This window comes from Typopeltis vanoorti, chromosome 13 (genome assembly GCF_054136105.1).
Source record: "Typopeltis vanoorti isolate ZY-2024b chromosome 13, IOZ_Tvanoo_1.0, whole genome shotgun sequence".
In the NCBI taxonomy this organism is placed as follows: domain Eukaryota; kingdom Metazoa; phylum Arthropoda; class Arachnida; order Uropygi; family Thelyphonidae; genus Typopeltis; species Typopeltis vanoorti.
Window position 1 is genome coordinate 43687590 of NC_143561.1, and position 21506 is coordinate 43709095.

Genomic DNA, 21506 nt, shown 5'->3' on the forward strand with positions numbered 1-21506 from the left:
TGTATGTTGGAACATGTGTTAGTGATGACTGGTTCATGTGCTGAACAGAAATTTGGCATGTAATTTCCATTATTAGCTCTGTCCTTTTTCTCTAAATTTTCACAATATATTTCTATGTTTGATATTAATTTCCAATTCTACTGTTTAGATCTCTAACAAGGACAATTCCTCCATTTTTTCTTAATATCAGCTGCCATCTCCAATGACTTGAAAAATTCTTCCACTGTCAGATTCATAAGTTAAAACTGGTCTGAACACTTCTTGTATACTGCTAGTTTAGTGTTTAGGCTAATTTCTCTCTTATTTCATATAAATTTATTCAGTTGTTGCCCCACTAACTATGCTAGCTTTGCTTATGTTACTGTATTTCCACACTTGCCACCTTCACTAAAATTGTGCTAAATACAAAATATTTTACTTGTTCTACAGGTTCTATAATGAGAATGCAGTTGAAGTTTTCCGTGTTTCTGACTCTTTCATATTATGGTCTTTTTATTGCTGACTTTCATGCCATTCCATTACAGCAGTTATTCAATTGAGTTAAAGAATACTGGAGATTTTTTTTTTTTACATCAAACTGTCTTTTTATACTTCCTTCAATTCTAGCTGCTGACTTACAACTTAAATATCAACTATGCATAACTCTGTACAGTACAATGTTGCATTTAGCACATAATTGTAGCATTTTGAAAAGTTTTCACTTGGCACCATATCATATGCCTTTTCCAAATCTAGAAAATGTAAATACAGATCCGTGTAATATTCACATCATTTCTGAACTATTTATCTTAAAGTGAAAATCTGATCCTGAGAATCTCTTGGTCTGAAAACAGATTGTCTCTTCAAATTTACATTCCATAATTTTCCTTAGCCACTTTTCAAGTATGCTTCCATAAAACTCACCTGGAACAAACACTAATTCTGGTCAAAGATCATTTACTTCAGTCACTTTCCAACATTTCAGATTTATGCAGTGCTGCCTTCATTCCTCTTGAATATTTCTCACCACAGTTCTGTCATTGCTTATCTCATCTAATAATTTTTCCATGTAATTATTCCTGATAGCTAGAATAAGTTTACTTCAGTTTTTATATCACCTTTATCATCTATTTCCTTTTGCAGTACTTTCCCCCTCAAATTTGAAGTTTTTTCAATGGCCTCCAGAATATTTTGTCATCTTCCTGATATTTTTCTTCTATATTCTTACCAGTCTTTTCATGACTTTTGTTTAGCTACTTTTAAACATTGCTATGCTTTCTTACATTTTTCTCTGTGTTCTTTCAAGCACATAATGACTTACTTGCTAGGAACTTTTAATAGCTTTTCTTCATTTCCATGATCCTCTTTAGTTTCCTAAATCCACCATGGAGTTCTGATTTTTCCACTATTGAAGACAACTCTTCATCACCTCTCTGGCTAAATCAATGTTTTCTTCAGAATCTGCTGACGAGACGTTGGAGTTCACCACTAAAAACTGTTCAACTGATTTTTTTTTTTTAAAACTTTCTTACATATTTTTCTTTTCAATAGAATATTCATTTTTATCGAGCTTATAATCAAGTCACGATCACTTCCTATTTCAAATTCCCTGTATACTCTTGTATCACATAAACATGAGGATGTCACTTTTAACAATAACATAGTTAAGTCTCCCCTTGCACCTTCTCTCCATGTGAATTTCAGCATACCTTTATGCTGAAACATTGTGTTAGTGATAACTAGTCCATGTTCTGAAAAATCAAGCAGACGCCATTATCAGCTGTGTTCATCTCTAAATTTTCTCAATACATTTCTACATGCTTGGGATTCTTCGCATATCCTGCTGCTTAGATCTTCAACACGGACCAGTTTTTGTTTTCTTTATAATCAGTTGCCTTCTTTAATGACTTTTAAAATTCCTCCAATTTTTCTCTTTTTTTTTTTAGTATAACTTTCTGTAGAGCCATAGGTATAAAGGTTTCACCATCGAATTCCCTGATTTTGAAATCTGTCCATATAATCACTTGAAATTACCAGCCAATCAAGATGTTTATGTTGTTGAATAACATTTGCTAATCCTTTTGCTGATAACTACTGTCCAAATATAGCATCCTATATTTATTATTTAGCAAGAATCTGCCTGTTCTTGTCTTCTTAGTAACACAAGCTATGTGGTACTTCTCTAGTTTTTCTGGCAGTTTCATTTATTTTCTGTTGATATTTTATGGTGTGTATCTTCAATTCTGCTGATATCTAGTTTGTTTCAGCAGTTGACTTTTCACTGTTTGTCCTGGTTCTCTGACAAAAATAAAAGGGTGGGGATATCTTGTTTAACCAGGATAACATCCCAACCAACAAGACATTTTATTGTACTGTACAATGATGCTTGCTTTGGGTTTAAGCCAATAGAGCACCAAAATTAGCACTCCAGTTTTAGGAAATCACCGTTGGCGTTAAATTTGAGCATGCATGCATGTACATATGTTACAAGTTCTATGCAATATCACCAATTAAATATGTAAACTGAAAACAAGAGAAAAGGAGTACTTACTGCTTCTTTTGTGAATTCTATTCTTACATTCTCTGGTTTTATTTGCTTTGCCATAATTGAAATTATAACAGAAGCATCTGTCTGGTACCAGTCATGTCTGAAAGAATCCAAATCAATTTGATTTTATTATAACAAAAAAATAAAAATAAGTGAATTTGCAAATTTTTTCAGATTATGTTAATAATTAAAAGTATTTAATCATGCTTTTTAAAAAATATTATATGAACTTTTAAAGAAGACATTGAGATGCATTTGCTCAAAATTTTGCAACTGATTTAAAGTGATAAGCTGAAAACTGATTCCCTTTACCTATAGATTAATATTTTTCTGTATGGTGGATAAAAATTGCTTTTTAAGAACTTTTCATTCATTGCTTTTCGTTATTACTAACAAAGTGGATGTTCAACTTGATGTTGAATGTATACCAATTAAAGTATTAATGCTTACTTAAAACAGGAATTCGTTGAATTATATCTATTCCATCACTTTTTTTTCTTATCTCCTAGTTAAAATTAAAACGAAGAGGGGATTTTTTCAAATGAAAAAAGAGTTCAAAATCTTGGTAGAATTCCATACTTTGTCTTTCTAGTTGCTTTAACTTTAGTAGTGAATAGAAAACTGGACCTGAAGACAAGTGGTTTACAATATCTGCTTCTTAACGGACAAGCTGCAGGTTGTGTAAGATGAATTCCATTGCCTGGTGTGACCACCCTGCTTACTGAAGAATTCAAGTAAGTGGCATGGAAATGAGTTCCATGTTCGGTCTCTAGGGCAGGGTTTCCAGACCATATAAAAAATAAGTAAAATCTGAAAAATTAATAAAAATAGAAAAAAAATTCTTAGCCCATCCACAGTACTGTTTTTTTTATTTATTTTTATTTTTTAAAAATAAAGGGGAATATATTAATATTGGATTTGAAGTCACCTGCAGATCAGGATATGCACTATACTGAAATGAGTATTGGGATAACATATTCAGAAAAACCATAACTACATATGTCTCAACAATATAGTCATTCCTCCCTTCAGTCCTGATCACTCTCCAAGAGTCTGCGATGAATTTTATTTTGGATCATTCACTTTTCACTGTAACCACCAGTCTATGCATCACTGTTGAATAAAATGATACTGGACTGCTGGAAATTGATGAGGATTTGGTGGTAAAAAAAGGACAGAGAGTTGAAGTTCAGAGGGCATCTTGCAAAAACTGTGCAAGATGCCCTCTGACAAAATAGCACAAAGGATTACTGGATGTTGATGAACACAATGACAAGTAAAGATAAGAAGTTATTATTTCTCTTCATAGGCTATGATTTGGCCACATCTGATAGATATGGGATAGATTTGGTTAGCTGAGTTTCTTGGGAACCAGGTGATGGTGGTGGAGTGGATTCAGCGACCAAAGTGACCAAAAGTTGGTGACAGGTCTAAGGAATGCTCCCTATGAAGATAGATTCTAGATGCATTGGTTTCAAAGTTTAGTTGATAGGCAGAAAACAGGGAGCATGATAGAAATTACAAGTTACTAAAGGGTTCTATAAATATGATACAAAAGAAATTTTTCAATACAATGACAGAGAGAGAGAGAGAGAACTGGGAATTACATTGGAAGTGGTGTAAGAGTATGGTTAATAAATGGATACATACATACATACATACATACATGCTTGGCATGTGAAACATCCAATGTTATGGGATGAGTCTGAACTACGACAGTGGTCTGAAAAGTTCTCGGCCTCGACCACAGATGGCAACACCATTGGCAATTTTTTTTTTTTCTAAGTTGGTACATCTGTCATGAGCATCCATTTGAAATTGCAAGGCATTTTATCAAGTAGTTTATTTTATACAGCTGTCTGAAGCAAAAGTGTTGCCTGTATCCAATGAAATGGCTAAAATTGAGTATCGTGTGGTTATAAAATTCTTTGTAAATTTAACGCCAAAAGAAATTCATTCGAAGTTCATAAAAGTTTATGGGCACTCTTCTCCTTCATTTTCGACAATTAAGAAATGGTCTGCCGAGTTTAATTTAAAGGTGGCCGTACCAGCATTGAAGATGATTCACATGAAGGACGTCCAAAAAGTATAACAAAACCAGAAATCATTGATCAAGTGCACGATATGGTATTGGATGACAGGCGAGTCAAAGTGCGTGAAATTGCTGAGACTATAGGAATTTCAAACGAACGTGTAGGATATATTCTGCATGAAGAATTGCAAATGAAAAAGCTTTGTGCAAGATGGGTGCCATGCTTGGAGCGTTTTAACAAGAATAAAACTGATTTTGTGTGTCAATTTTTTACTATGGATGAGACTTGGATTCACCATTACATACCAGAATCCAAACAGCAGTCAAAACAGTGGACAGAAGCCGGTTGCTCAGCACCAAAGAACACAAAGTCGGTTCCATCAGCAGGTCATGGCATCAGTATTTTGGGATACTAAAGGCATTTTGTTTATTAATTATATTGAAAAAGGGTAAAATAATAACTGGGGAATATTATTCCGATCTTTTAACCAGACTAGATGAAAATATTCACGAGAAAAGACCCGGTTTACAGGAGAAAAAAATCATCTTTCATCAGGACAATGCACTTGCCCAAAGGTGTTTTTGGCAATGGGATATTAATTGATCTGCACTATGAATTGTTGGAAAATCCACCCTATTCCCCAGATTTGGCTCCCTCTGACTTCTATTTCTTCCCAAAACTAAAACTCTTCCTCGCTGGTCAGCGTTTTTCTTTGAATCAGGAGGTGATTGCAGCTGTACAGGGGTATTTTGCAGATCTTATTGTGAACTACTACAGGGATGGGATAATTGTGCTGGAAGAAATGTATTAGTCTTAAAGGAGATTACGTTGAAAAATAAAAATAATTTTGAAATTATCAATTGGTTTTTTCATTGTTAGACCAAGAACTTTTCAGACCACCTTCATATTACACTGTTGCCATAACATAATTGAGAGAAGATCTGGGAATCCTAGAAATGGAACTAGATCAAAATCACCTAAATATAAACCAAAAGTATCAATTTGTCAGAATACATCCTAGCCACAGCTAGCCAAACACATGAATGTGAAAAATTGAACAGATAAGCTTAGGTGTTGAATGTTATTCATAGCTTATTTTAACAGTATCATATCACAATACCAAGCTAACTAAATTATGGAAAAAAAAAAAAAAAAAAAAAGAAGTTTATTAACTGGCTTATATTTTGCTGAATTTCAAACTGGCATTTTCTGAGCACATTACATGTGTTACAGTTAACATGTGACAATAAGTGAAACAATTCTAATTGTAATGGAAAAAAAATCTAAAGTCCTACTTTGGCATCCTCTAATGTAAAAAAAAAAAAAAAATTATTACAGCGATGGAAGAGTTATCAGTCTCCCAAATTTTTGTCAAATTAATGCAATCATACTTATTCAGGTTAGGATAATGCTTCATAGCCATGAAAATAATCTAAAAATAATCTTTCTGACCTGTAAATAAACTTCTACAAAGTGCATCAATTTTCTTCCATCTAATCCTGTGTGAAAGGGTGTCCAAAGCATGGTCTGCCAGTCCAGACTTGCCATAGTATTGGTAGCATATGTATTTTTTTTTATGTTCTCCAAGGTGGATGTTAACAGATATTCCTGTCTGTCCCCTTGGACATTTCCATCAATTTTCCTTTGATGGAAATATAATGGTAAAAATTTATAACACTTCTTAGGAATGCATTGAATTTCCAAGCTGTAGGATAGATACAAATAGGAATGACAGAGAATGAAAGTATGTCATAGACAGAATGCAACGTTTGGAGAAATGCCATCAGAATCAGGGAGGTATTTAGTATCCAATCTGGAAATGGTTCCGATTTCTTTTTGGTGAAAAAAGAAATTGAATGTTGTGTACTTGAAATGGTTGGAGGACATTTACCAAGATTAGCAGTGGAAGAACCAGAGGAAAAGTAAGAAGCCTGAAGATTAACTCTTTCTTCAGGTAATGAGCAATAGAACTCTCTGAATTCAAAAGTGGAAGCACACTTAAAATAAAAGTTTTAACTAACAGCTTGGCAGGAGACAGAAAATATCACTGCAGTTCCAATTTTCTCTCTCTCTCTCTCTCTCTCTCACTCACTGCCAAAAACTGTAGCAAATCAGTGTCGCTAATGGACAGAGGTCAAGAGGAAGGTAACTTGTTGATATTCTTTCTGTTGGAGGTTGTAATCTTTGAGGAATGCTTCATGGGGAAGTCTGTTCCAGAGAACAAAAGTAGATAAAATGAAATATGAGAGAGAGAGAGAGAATAGCAGATTTGGTGAAATAGCAGTTCAACTGTAAATGGATGCTAGGCAGCTGATACTTGTGATAGAAAGTTTAGCAGACATAGGAAAAATGATGGATGCTGTTCTGCTGAATATGAATATCTGTGAAAAAAAAAACACAATGCAGAAAGTGATCCACTGAGACAATCTCTGAGAGAAGGTTCTTCAATTAGCTAAACTGCTCTCTTCTGAACAGCATTAAGCATTTTTAGAGAAGTTTTGGTGCACCACACCAAATGTTAAAAGCAGCATCTGGTCAAAGTTAGAAGTTGGATAGATGAAAAGTAATGGCTGAAATGAAAAAGGATGCCAAATTTTTGAAAGCTGAGGATGCTATAGAGGTGATATATTTTGTAACCAGAAAGGTCGGGGACAAGTGTCAGACTCAGTCTAGGAATAAAGACCTTATCTTGACTGCTGAACTGAGTGAGCATTATCAAAAAGGTAATGGGAAAAGAGCTCAGGTCTTGTTTATTTCACAAAAAAGAAAACTGTTTCGGAAGCATTGAAAGTAACTGACTTTCATGAGTTCACCGAAAGATGATATGGAGATCATCATTTAGGGTGTTTGTCACTGTTGTCATTGATAGCCTTACAACATGGGATGTTTGAATGCTGTAAGGTTCGTCATATGAATATGAGCAGGAAGAGTGTAGAGTGCTGTCATTAGCAAAACGGGACAGTGTTTGACCTCAAACACTGTCCAGTGTTTGAGGTCAGTGAGAGGTCATTTTTATGTACATGAGCAAGTTGTTGGCAAAACACCTACATTAGAAGGAAAACACCCTCCATCCATCCTTATATTCAGTAAATGAGCTGGGAAAAAACTGGCAATCCAATGCTCTGGCTCTCTTTGTCAGACCCTATCAATTGCCTTGGAAACTCTTTAATGCAGCATCAGCACAGGTTTCCCCAAACCTTCCATGGCACCTGTCCAGAAGTGGGTAATAACAAACAATGAGTTCTGCTATCTATTTTGGCAGGCAGAATTCATAATGGTGGTCACTAATCAGTTGATAGTTCTCCAGTGTTGAAGTAGAATGATTGAGAGAGAAAGAAGGTAAGGAGAAAATTTTGTATGGAGGTTCTATGATCAGATGGGCACTTGAAAGCATAACAAAATCTTGTTTCCTTGGTGCACAAATTAATAACGTTAATGATGCTGTCAGGATGCAAAAAGGGAAGGTGAAAGAATTAATTATTTTGGCTGGCACTAATGATGCTAACTACCACATGGAATTTTTTTCAAGGCACTTCAGGCCTCCAGTTAAGGATGGCAGTCTCATATCAGGTGATTAAAATCATCTACTACCTAACCCTAGATAATTTGGAAACCTTGGTTTAGAGGACAAATACTTTTAAAAGTTCATTTCAGAACTCCAACAAGCAAGGTGATGGCGGTCTTATACTGATAGCGCTATGAAAATCTGGACTTTCTCAAACATCGATATCAAAGTAGGATTTGAACTCAAGTTGCTGGTGTAAAGTAGCACTATTTATGTTGAAAGTTTTTGCACTTGGTTATACTATAAATTAAAGATGCCAAGAAATTATATTCTTGGCATCTAAAAGATGAGAAACCAACAATATAATTTCTTTAATTTTTAATAAGCATCTTTAATTTATAGTATAACCAAGTGGAAAAACTTTCAACATCTATCTCTAATCCAGAGTATTTTAATAATAAGGTGTAACACCTTTTGGCTATTGTATATGGAAATTTGACTTCTGCATTACTTCAACCTTGGTATCACTTTAGGGTCTGGTTCCCAATGATGAGACCTCAATAAAGTTTGAAACTGGTCTGGGTAAAGTGACCCTTCCCATAATGCATAGCATTATACATGTCCAAAAGGATATGTGCTTTGAATTATGGGATACTAAGGCAAGTAACGTGAAGTTATTAGCCTTTATATACGAGTTGCCCAGTCCTGAAGTTACTTCAAGTGCAAAGTTTGTTTGCTTACACTTGGATAAAAGATTAAACCAAGAATATAATTTCTTGGCATCTTTAATTTATAAAACTATTTACTCTGCTGCAATGGCAATATCAAGGATCAATATTCAGATGGTTAAAGTAATAATAAAAAATAAAAAAAATGAGTTAAAATTTGGATAACCAAATTAGTTTTCATAATGGGGAGTGGGGAAAATTCTGAGGAATCAAGGGTAAAGGATGGCATTCCAATTAAGTATTGAACAATTCAAGAATAAGTGTTCAGATCACAAGAAATGGAACAAACTAATAAAAATCACTTGGCATCACTGCAGTAGATCTGCAGTGATTGTTGCCTTTTGTGTGGCAAGACGAACTGTTATTTGTGTTCTAGAATTCTACGCTGAAGGTAGCAGTGGGAAAGATTTTGGTAAAGGAACGTATGCACAAAGTTATGGTATGTGCTGCTCAGTTGGCACCCACTGAGTGCATTCACACTATAATCATCCGGCACGACAATATGATATACTAAAGACACTAAACAGACAGAGCCACTGCTATCTGTTTCAATGATACTGCTTTTACCACTGCACTCAACTATTTTCACAACACTTTTTAGCCAATTGCTATAATCCCCAGAAAATAAAGAAAATATTAAATACTCCTTCAGACCGCCCTCCAATATATAATCCACACCATTATTTAAATCATATACCAAACTGACAAGCTTCTCCTTTTTCACATACAGGAGTATATGAAGTATCCTCTATTTGTGACCTAGCATACAGGAAGATGTGTTGACATTTGCCTCAAAGAACAAATATATTTTGGCACTATACATTAGTGCAAGTTGGGACTAGCAGACTGTGAACAACCCTTCACACAGGAGTAGATGAAGGAAACAAAAGCGCTACAGAGAAGTCATTACAAGTCAGAGAGATCATTTTTGAAATCAGCAGCTGATTTCAAACATTCCCCAAACTCATTTGGCGCTATCAATTTACCAAAAGTTCTAGGAGACAGCCATTTTAGTTCTTTGTATTGTCTGTCATATTTTTAAATGGGTCCAATAATTAACTAACTGTTGCCTTTTGTGTGGCAAGACAAACTGTTATTTGTGCTCTGAAGATTTTGAGCAGAAAAACCAGTAAAACATCAACAATAAAATAAATCAATATATTATTTATTTCCTTATTATTGACTTTCCAGCAATAACAAGGAATCCATTCATACCAACAAAACATGCTCCATACTGTGAAAATACCTCCAGAATATGAATTGTGATGGCAAGCTGAGTTCTTTTCTTAATTGGGCTCCTGCCAAACTCTATGCCTGCCATCAGTACAAAACAAGGTGTATCATGACTCATTGGACTACATGCCTTTTTTTCCAGCGTCCTGCATTGGTGTTCCTAACACCACTCTAGACGAACTTTCTAGTGCTTTGCAGAAATCAGTGGTTTCCATATAGGCATGTGACTGCCAATAGCAATCCTCTTCAATTCCCTGTGCATATTTTGGCAAAATATTGGTCAGGAACAGTCTACATTAAAAGTTTCATTCAACTTGTCAATACAGGACTTATCAGGTGATAGTGATCTTGTTTCTGATACTGTTTTAGAACCACAGTCATTCAGATTAGGCAAACAATGCTGGTTATTTTTCAACTGATTTTTCCACATCCAGGATATCTCATCCTTTGAAAAAACAGTCAGCTCTGCTGTTTTCAACATCATGGCTCCAGCGAGATAAAGGCACCCACAAAAAGCCTTCATCAAATTCAGAAAGATCCTTTGTTTTTTCCCATTGTGATCAACACTATCGACAATTACTGACCAGCAGCATTATTAAAACCAGCACCCAAGCACATATAGTGATGCATGTGATGAAGTAATTTGCATATACACTGTGCAAGTGATGTTTACATATATCTGCATAAAGGTTTCTAATTTAATGGTGTGTGTACAGGGTGCTGAAGGATCAAAGCTGTATAAGTGAGAGGAGACCTCCACATAGCCTTTAAAGGAATGCGGAGAACCAACCAGGGTTTCTGACATAATGCCCAATCCTCACTTTCTCATGGTGTACCCTGTTATGTATCTACCTAGATACTGAACGAACGAGGATGGCTGGCAATTTGGGATTTGGCCAACCAATGGTATTCTTATTGGCTTAAACCACAATATAAAATGAGGGTACAACATAAGACAATTTCATGCCAGCTGGGGCATCATCTGGTTTAACAAGGCCCCAGTTATTTTCACCAGGGAACCAGAGCGAACAGTGAAAAGTCAGCTACTGGAACAAATCCTGAAACACACCCCAAATCAACATAGAGTTCAAGATCAGTACTATCAACATAATAAGCTTGAATGACAAGGAAATGGAGCTAGCTGAGGAATTGGATGAGTACCAGATCAACATAATAGGGATGATGGAAACAAAAAAGAAAAAACAGGTGAGATCTTTCTGAGCAATAAATACAAAATGTTATATTCAGGCAATAACAATCAGGGAAAAGGAGTAGATATAGTATTCAACTAAATACGACTAATTTTCTTGAAAGGCAGGCAATATCAAGTAAAGTTATGTGGGTAAATATCAGAATGGAGAACTGGACAATGAGACTTATTTGTGCCTATGGTCCCACAGAAGGTTCTACTAAGATAGAAGTGGAGGAAATTATTGAGGCTTTAGAGAAAGTAGCTGACAATGAAAAAGGAAAAGTTGGTGGCCCTTGTTGGGGATCTAAATAGCAAAGTAAGAAATGATTGTCAGACATACAAAAAACATTTAAGGAAAATCTGGAGAAAAGAGCAAAGATAATAATGGCAAATACCTATTGGATTTCTGCTCAGGACATGGATTGGTTATTACTAACACAATGTTCCAATATAAAAATGTGCACAAATTCACATGGAGAGAAGAGGCAAGGAATAAGAAAAGTCTCACCGACTATATTATTGTTGATAGTGATGTTTTCTCACTGGTGCAGGACACTAGCGTGTACAGAGAATTTGAAATTGGAAGTGCCCATTTAATCTTAAGCAGGATAAAACAACTTCATATTGAAAAGAAGAACATAAGAAAGCTTTAAAGTGAATAAAAGTTGAGCAGCTCTGAGATGTGAACTGTAGACTAAAATACAAACATTATTGAAGAAAAAATGAAAGAGTTTGAGAACAGGAATCAAACCTTGGAGATTCAGTGGCAAATCCTGAAAAAAACATTGACTGATTGAGCCAGAGAGGCATGTGGTAAGGTTGCCTGCAAGGATAGAAAAATCAGAACTCCATGGTGGACACAAGAAGTTAAAGATGCAGAGAAGAAAAAGAAGAAAGAAGCATATCAAAAGTTCCTGGAAAATAAGTCAGCTTGTGCTCTAAGAGAATACAGAGACAAATGTAAGAAAGCTAAACAATGTGTAAAACTAGCTCAACAAAAATCATGGTAAGAACATGGAAAATAAATATCAAGAAGAACTCAAGATATTTTGGAGATTGTTGAAAAAGCTCAAAAATGGAGGAAAGAGTGCTGTAAAAGGAATTAGAGATGATAAAGATATCCTTAATGTATGGAGTAATTACTTTGAAAAATTGCAAAATGAAACAATCAGTGACAGTACAGTGGTAAAAAACACTGACCAGGCATGCTATCAGGAATACATATCCATACTTGAAGAAGAAAAAACTATCAAAAACCTGAAATGTGGAAAGGCAGCAAGAGTAGATGATATTAAACCAGAAATGCCCAAGTATGGAGGTATAAAAGTCTTACACTGGCTGCACTGCATAGTTCAGAAGGCCTGGACAGATGGACGAATTCCAGATGATTGGAGTAGAGCTCTTATAGTACCTATATATAAAAAGGGAAATAAAACTGAATGCGAGAATTATAGAGGTATCTCCCTACTGAGCATTCCTGGTAAGATTTATGCAAGTATACTTGAGAAACGGTTGAGAAGGATTGCGGAAGGGAAGCTTGCTGAAGAACAAGCTGGATTCAGACCAAATAGAGGCTGTCAGGATCAGATTTTCACTTTACAACAAATAGTTGAGAAATCATTGGAATATAACAAAGACCTGTATTCAAGTTTTGTAGTTCTCGAAAAGGCATATGACAAAGTGCCAAGAGAAAAGCTGTTCAAAACACTACAGTTGTATTAGTCTTATTTGAGTTATAAGTCAGCAGTCAGAACTGAAGGAAGTATAGGAAGATGGTTTGATGTTAAATCTGGTGTCAGACAAGGATGTACATTATCCCCTCTGTTATTCATTATCTATATGGATCACATTATGAAGGAAAGCAGTATTTAAACTTGATATCAAAATTGGTGAAGTTAATCTCAGATCTTTATTTTATGCAGATGGTATACTTCTAAATAAATCTGATACAAGTATGCAAGATTCCCTGACTAAATTGAATAATTGTTGTAAAAAATTTGCAATGAAAATCAAAAATAACAAAACAGAGACAATGAAAATAGACAGAAACATTGAAAATATCAACTATAATGTGAATGGAGAACATATAGAACAAGGAAAATATTTCAGCTACTTAGGCATGATTTTTAGTGAAGATGGTAAATTAAATATGGAAATAGATAACAGAATCAACAAAGCTAGTATGGTGGAAGTCTACTGAATAAATTTATATGGAATAAGAGAAAAATTAGTCAAAACACTAAATTAGTTGTATGCAAGACAGTATTCAAACCAATTTTAAATTATAAATTGAGAGCTGGGTTAGAAATAAAACACTTGACCAAAGACTAGAGACCACAGATATGAGAGTCCTGAGAAAGATTAGGGGAGTGAACAAATGGGATCAATTGCAATATCATATTAAAAATTTAAAATAAAAAGGACATTAGGAAAGAACTTCACATTGTTAGCATAGCTAATCTCAGGTGGTATGTCACTTAAACAGAATGGGAGAGGAAGGCTCAACAAAACAAGTGTTCTCTGTCAGGTCAGCAAGAAAAAGACCCAGAGGAAGACCAAGATATAGGTGGATTGATACAGTAAAAAGTGTCTTAGAAGATAGAAATATAAGATCTGATAATGTTGGAGTCTTGACCGGTAACAGACTGATTTGGAGGATATATCTATAAAATTGTAGATAGGAAGTTAGTAATGATGCAAGTTTTTCATGTAGTACTATCATATCCTGTACACCCCTTGAGGATATATGTCAGGAATTTGATGATGATAATGATGATATGTGTACCAGTCATAACAGTGCTACTGCACTACAGTAAATTAGTATTACTTGTCTTGGAACCTAATTTGCGACTGATACAAAAATTATGACTTATTTGAATATATAAATTTCCACTAACTAATGCCATGGTGTATAATGTGGAAGTATTTCTTAATTTTTTAAAATCTGAAGTCCTGGATATTTGATGTAAAATTTTCACAGGGAAACTAGTCAAATCTGGTTAGATCAAATTAAAGGAGTCCTTATGTAAATATTCATAACTTTGTATGATCTGTTAGAAACAACTATAACAACAAATGATATTTAAATAACTTAGATAATCTTACTTGATTTTATTAGGCCTTGCAACTAACTCAGCTGGTTCTTCTTTCTGGACATCTGTAGTGGAATTCTCCTACAGAACATGTGAAAGGGCAGATTAGATATTTAGACAGCTTTATTGATGCCTATGATTCTAATAGGCTAAAAAAAAAATTGAAGATAAACTCAAGAAGGTGGTTAAACCTCAACTGATGTATTACCACACTTCATTAATCAAGTGAAGAAAAATATTTCACAATGATCAGTTCATTCTATCAGTGTAATGAATTAATAAAAATACTACTTTATTAACTGAAGAAACAGCTTGGCTTAAATTCTACATTTTTTTTTAAAAAATTGCAATAATGTATATTAATGAGATGAAATAGTATTTAACCATACTGAAAATTTAAGTTCCACAGCATCTGGAGTAATTTACTTAGAAAAAAGGTATAAAATAAAGCAGTCAGCAAAAGAAGTGAAATAGAAAATACTCAGGAATACAATCATAAATTGTGCACCTGTGCAGGAATATAAAGATTAGGGGAGTGAACAGATGGCATCAATGGCAATATCATATTAAAAATGAGAATATTAGGAAAGAACTTGACATTATCAGCATCCAGGAATGTGTTAGCATAGCTAATCTCAGGTGGTATGGTCACTTAAACAGAATGAGCAAGGAAAGATTAGCAAAACAGGTGTTCTCTGCCAGGTTGTCAGGAAAAGGACTCAGAGGAAGACCAAGATATAGGTGGATTGATACAGTAAAAAGTGCTTTAGAAGATAGAAATATAAGATCTGATAATGTTGGAGTCTTGACAGGTAACAGACTGATTTGGAAGGAAATTGTAGATAAGAAGTTAGTAATGATGTAAATTTTTCATGTAGTACTATCATATCCTTCACCCCTTGAGGGTACATGGCAGGAATTTGATGATGTATTAGAATTAAAAGGATTGACGTGGAATACTTAATGTTATGCTGTTTCCTTTTGTTCACGAAGAAAGAAGACTTCTAACTTTGATGCATATAAATCGTTACCTTTGAATATGAATTGATGCAAATCAATTTAAATCTGAAATATTTAAAAATAAATGACATCAAATTAATGACAACATATAAGGAATACATGCTAGAATTCTTAACCAATGTTCAATCCTCATTTTTTTTCATACATCCCATTACCAAGTATCCACTTGGATAGTGAATGAAAGAGGATGGCCTGGAATTAGATGAGCAAATTATTGCGCATGTGTATATTTTCAACCTACACACAGGTAACTTCTGTTATGTGCAGGAGTTGCATTCTCAAGAATCACCACATATATAAAACAGGAGGCTATAACATGGTATAATAAAGATTTCACTCCCAATCTTTTAAAATTAATTTAATTGAAAACGCATCTACTTTTCTTACATATTAAGGCATAATAGCAGTATTTAAAATATTCAGTATGTATGACACAAATAACTATTAAAGTAGTTCTTTATTTTCAAGATTAATACATTGCACAACTCTAGAAAAAGACTGAAAATCTGATGTTATCCAGCCCTTCTCCATACCATCTTGCCTTCATGTATCCCTCAGTGATATACCATGAGGGACATGAAGTCTTATTTTGGTAGTCTCCAGAAGCACTACCTCCCAAAAGCAAAGTGCAGTTGTACCTATATATTCTCTTCGATATATATAGGTATACAAATGGGCATATACAGAGGCTTACAAAACATGCCAGTTACATCTAGGTTAAAACACCTGCTTAGGTGTGAAGCCTCCTGTCATCTTTGTTTTCAAAAGATCACGAAATTCTTCAGCAGCAAGGTGAACTGCAGCCTCACTAGTCATGTTGAGATTGTGGAATACATACACTCTTATAAGTAGTTGAACTATCCACAACTTGAGGCAAAAAGGTGTCAGATGTTTCATCTTTTGTGATATCAATGCTATTGTATTTACAGATAAAAATAATGCCTCATATACCAAAAAGGCAGTAAGGACACAAAATGGACACTGAGTACAATGGACAGGTGAGGGAGGAAGCAAGACACAACATATGTAGATTCTTTCATGATCTTGGATCATGAAATGCAAAAATGAAAATAACGAAAGTATGTATAATGAGAGTTATCTGTATATATATATATATATATATAGAATGAAAATAGATACATATTATGATAATATAATCTAATCAGATATCAATGGGTTAGCTCTACTAATTTTGGGAAAAGTAGGGTGAAATTGAAAAATATCTATCAATCAAAGTATAAACTGCCATAATACCCTGGAATCCTCCACGAGCAGAAAATAATGACTACAATAAAAATACCTCATCCATAATGATTACTATAGGGAAAGAATTACATAATACCTCCCCCCCCTTCCAAAAAAAATTATAATTTTTTAAATTTGCCATTCCAGATATATCATCATCAAATTCCTGCCATGTACCCTCAAGGGGTGCACAGGATATGATGGTACTACATGAAAAAAATTACATCGTTACTAACTTCCTATCTACAATTTTCCTCCAAATCAGTCTGTTACTTGTCAAGACTCCAACATTATCAGATCTTATATTTCTATCGTCTAAAGCACTTTGTACAGTATCAATCCACCTATATCTTGGTCTTCCTCTAGGTCGTTTTGCTGCCAACCTGGCAGAGAATACTTGTTTTGCTAATCTTTCTTCGCCCATTATGTTTAAGTGACCATACCACCTGAGATTGGCTCTGCTAATGCATTCCTGGATGTTGACAATATCAAGTTCTTTCCTAATATCCTCGTTTTTAATATGATATTGCCATTGATGCCATCTGTTCACGCCTATAATCTTTCTCAGGACTCTCATATCTGCGGTCTCTAGTCTTTGGTCAAGTGTTTTACTTCTGACCCAGCTCTCAGATCCATAAGTTAAAACTGGTTTGAACACTGTCTTGTATACAGCTAATTTAGTGTTCCGACTAATTTCTCTCTTATTCCATATGAATTTATTCAATTGACTTCCTACCATACCAGCTTTGCTGATTCTGTTGTCTATTTCAATATTTAATTTACCATCTTCAGTAAAAATCGTGCCTAAGTAGCTGAAATGTTTCACAGGTTCTCCATTCACAACACAGTTTGCATTTTCAATGATTCTGCCTATTTTCATTGTCTTTGTCTTTTTATTGCTGACCTTCATACCATATCTATTACAACAGCTATTCAATTTAGTCAGAGAATCTTGCAGACTTGTAGCGGATTTATTTAGAAGTATATCATCATCCGCATAAAGCAAAGAGCTGACATTAACATCTCCAATTTTAATATCATGTGATTCATATAGATAATGAATAACAGAGGGGATAATGTACACCCTTGTCTCACACACCAGATTTAATTAAACCATCTTCCTGTACTTCCTTCAATTCTAGCTGCTGACTTACAACTCAAATAAAGACTAAGTATTGCTTGATATAATGCCTCATTGACACCATATAACTGAAGCGTATTGAACAGCTTCTCTCTTGGAACCTTGTCATATGCATTTTCCAAATCGACAAAACTTAAATACAGATCTCTGTTATATTTCCATGCTTTCTTGACTATTTGTCGTAAAGTGAAATCTGATCCTGACAGCCTCTATTTGGCCTGAATCCAGCTTGTTCTTCACCAAGCTTTTCTTCCACAATTCTTCTCAACCGTTTCTCAAGTATACTTGCATAGATCTTGCCAGGAACACTCAGTAGGGAAATACCTCTGTAATTCTCACATTCAGTTTTATTTCCCTTTTTATATATGGGTACTATGAGAGCTCTACTCCAATCATCGGGAATTCGTCCCTCTGTCCAGGCTTTCTGAATTATGCAGTGCAGCCACTGTAAGATTCTTATACCACCATACTTCAGCATTTCTGGTCGAACATCATCTACTCCTGCTGCCTTTCCACATTTCAAGCCTTTGACGGGTTTTTCTACTTCAAGTATGGATATGTATTCCTGACTGCACGCCTGGTCAGTGTTTTTTTACCACTGTGCTGTCATCACTGCTTGTTTCATTTAGCAGTTTTTCAAAGTAATTACTCCATACTTCAAGGATATCTTTTTCTCCCTTTTTCATGTCACTTTATCATCTCCAACTCCTTTTACAGCACTCTTTCCTCCATTCCTAAGCTTCTTCAACAACCTCCAGAATATTTTGCCACCTTCTTTATATTTATTTTCTATATTCTTACCAAAGTCCTACCATGAAGCTTGTTTAGCTAGTTTTACACAGTGTTTGGCATTCTTGCATTTGTCTCTGTATTCTCTAAGAGCACAAGCTAACTTATTTGACAGGAACTTTTGATATGCTTTCTTCTTTTCCTGTGTCCACCAGGGAGTTCTGATTTTTTTTATCCTTGCAGACAACCTCACCACATGCCTCTCTGGCAGAATCAATCAACGTTTTCTTCAGTTTGCACTGAATCCCCAAGGTTTGATTCCTTTTCTGAAACTCTTTCATTTTTTCTTCAATAATCTTTGTGTATTTTAGTCTAGAGTTCACATCTAAGAGCTGCTCAACTTTTATTCGCTTTAAAACTTTCTTACATGTTATTCTTTTCAATATGAAATTCAATTTTATCCTGCTCAAGACTAAATAGTGATCACTTCCAATTTCAAATCCTCTGTACACTCTGGTGTCCTGCACCAGGGAGAAAACATCACTATCAACAATAACACAGTCAATGAGACTTTTCTTATTCCTTGCCTCTTCTCTCCATGTGAATTTGTGCACATTTTTATGTTGGAAAACATGGTGTTAGTAATAACCAGTCCATGTCCTGAGCAGAAATCCAACAGATATTTGCCATTATTATTAGCTTTGATCTTTTCTCCAAATTTTCCCAAAATATTTTTGTATGTCTCAATCATTTCCTACTCTGCTATTTAGATCTCCAACAAGGACCAACTTTTCCTTTTTCATTGTGTCAGTTGCTTTTTTTAAAGCCTCAAAAAATTCCTCCAATTCTACCTTAGTAGAACCTTCTGTGGGATCATAGGCACAAATAAGTCTCATTGTCCAGTTCCCCATTCTCATATTTGCCCACATTACTCTACTTGAGACTGACTGCCATTCAAGAAGATTAGCCTCGTATTTTGTGTTGAATACTATGGCTACTCCTTCTTTTCCTTGAATGTCATTGCCTGAATATAACATTTTGTATTTATTGCTCAGAAAGATCTCGCCAGTTTTTATCTTTTTTGTTTCAGTCACCCCTAGTATGTCGATCTGGTACTTATCTAATTCCTCAGCTAGCTCCATTTCTTTGCCATTCAGGCTTCTTATGTTGATAGTACCGATCTTTAACTCTGGTGATGTTGAGATGGGGTGTGTTCTCAGATTTGTTCCAGTAGCTGACTTTTCGATGTTCGCCCTGGTTCCCTGGTGAAAACAACGGAGCCTTGTTTAACCCGGCGACGCCCCAGCTAGCATGAAATTTTGTCATGTCGTACCATCATTTTTTATTTTAGTTTAACCAATAAGTATACAAGTTGGTCAGCTAAATCCCAAATTGCCACCCCAAACCCCATTCGTTCAGTATCCAAGAAGATACCCAACAGGTGCACCACGAGAAGGTGAGGATTGGACATTAGGTCAGAAGCCCTGGTTGGTTCTCTGCATTCCTTTAAAGGCAATGTGGAGATCTCCTCTCAGTTATAGAGCTTTGATCCTTAAGCACCCCTTCCAGATATATATATATATATATATATATATATATATATATATATATACACACACACACACACACACATACTGGCACGCTCGCGACAGCGCGTAGTATATGTTTGTTTGGAACTCAGACTCACATTTGTTTTTCAAACACGCTACTGTGTTTGTATACTTGTTCTGCTATTACGATTTTAAGTCTCTGATTTTTTATATACTTCTTTGAATGTGATACCTGAGGATGTTGATCTATTCAACGAAACTAGTAGTATCTTTTTAAATATATCTTGTCATCTTTTTATCCCTTGGTAACAGTCATTAAAGCTTTTCCATAATATTCCAACCGAGTAATAATGAATTCTCATAATACACATATATTTAAATGAATAAAATCTTCAATACCTTTTATTCCTCCAAAGGAAGAATTCTCTCAGCCCTAACTAATTTAAAAAAACTAACTGATATCTAGTTTCCACTCTTGGCATCACTAAGTACAGCAGATAACTGCTGTCATCTGATATTCCTAAACCTTAAGTATTGTCTGAAATATGTTCTATGGCTGATATTTTTCTGAGTTGCAGAAAAAAAAAAATGAGTTTCTGGGAGAAACAAAAATCCTATTTACTTATGTCAAACATCAGCTAACTCAGGAGCTAGCTTATCAACATAAGCTAGTGCCTAGCAAAAATTCCTTCAGTCAGTGTTTAGAAACGAACCATTAAAAAGATAAATGTTGCCACAAGGCTACATAGGCACTACAACTAATGTAACCTATATTATGCAAATTTCACCTGCAAAGTTACAGATTATTACGCATTACTGTAGAGATGGGATATGAATTAGATTTTCAAAAAAAAAAAAAAAAAAAAAAAAACGTTTGTTTGGAACTCATACATTTGTTTTTCAAACACGCTACTGTGTTTGAAAAACAAATGTGAACAAAACCTGTACAAGTTTGCTCTGCAGACCAAACATAGAATTTTCGCAACCCCTTTAGATCTACAATAAGTTAGGGGATATTGCACTATGCAATACATGAATTATTTAATATTCATGTCTGCAGTGAAATTTGAACCCACAACATGTTAAATGGACGGAAGAGGCATTATCCATGTGACAAAGGGATTTGAAAAAAAATTCAGGAACAATACTAAGGAAGTACACATACTGATCACTGAATAAGAAACATTTTACATATAGGCATGCAACTGCCAATACTGATGCTCTTCAATTCCCTGCACATAGTGATATATATTGGTTGGGAAGCCTTTGTTAAATGTTTCAGTCAACTGTTGCACACAGAAAGTTTTCTTTGTCTGTACAAGTATTATTTATGTGGATTATTTTTCCACTGATTAAATACTCAGGATATCTCACCATTTGAGAAACCAGTCAGCTCTGTTGTTTTCAAAACTGTCGCTCCAGCCAGCTATCCACAATAAGCCCTCATTGAACTCCAAAAGATGCTTTGTTTTTCCCACTGTGATCAGTACTAGTGATGATTATGGACCAGC

At 34.8% G+C, this 21506-nt stretch overlaps 1 protein-coding gene across 1 annotated transcript in view; it reads right to left on the reverse strand.

Moving 5' to 3' along the window:
• Positions 1 to 21506, reverse strand: part of Sgt1 (suppressor of G2 allele of skp1) — a 153546-nt gene that overhangs the window by 52184 nt on the left and 79856 nt on the right. The window contains exons 7-8 of the mRNA XM_090402953.1: positions 14324 to 14391; positions 2531 to 2627 (exon numbers count right to left, since the gene is read on the reverse strand). Coding sequence (XP_090259079.1) covers positions 2531 to 2627; positions 14324 to 14391 — 165 coding nt within the window. The remainder of the gene's footprint in view (positions 1 to 2530; positions 2628 to 14323; positions 14392 to 21506) is intronic.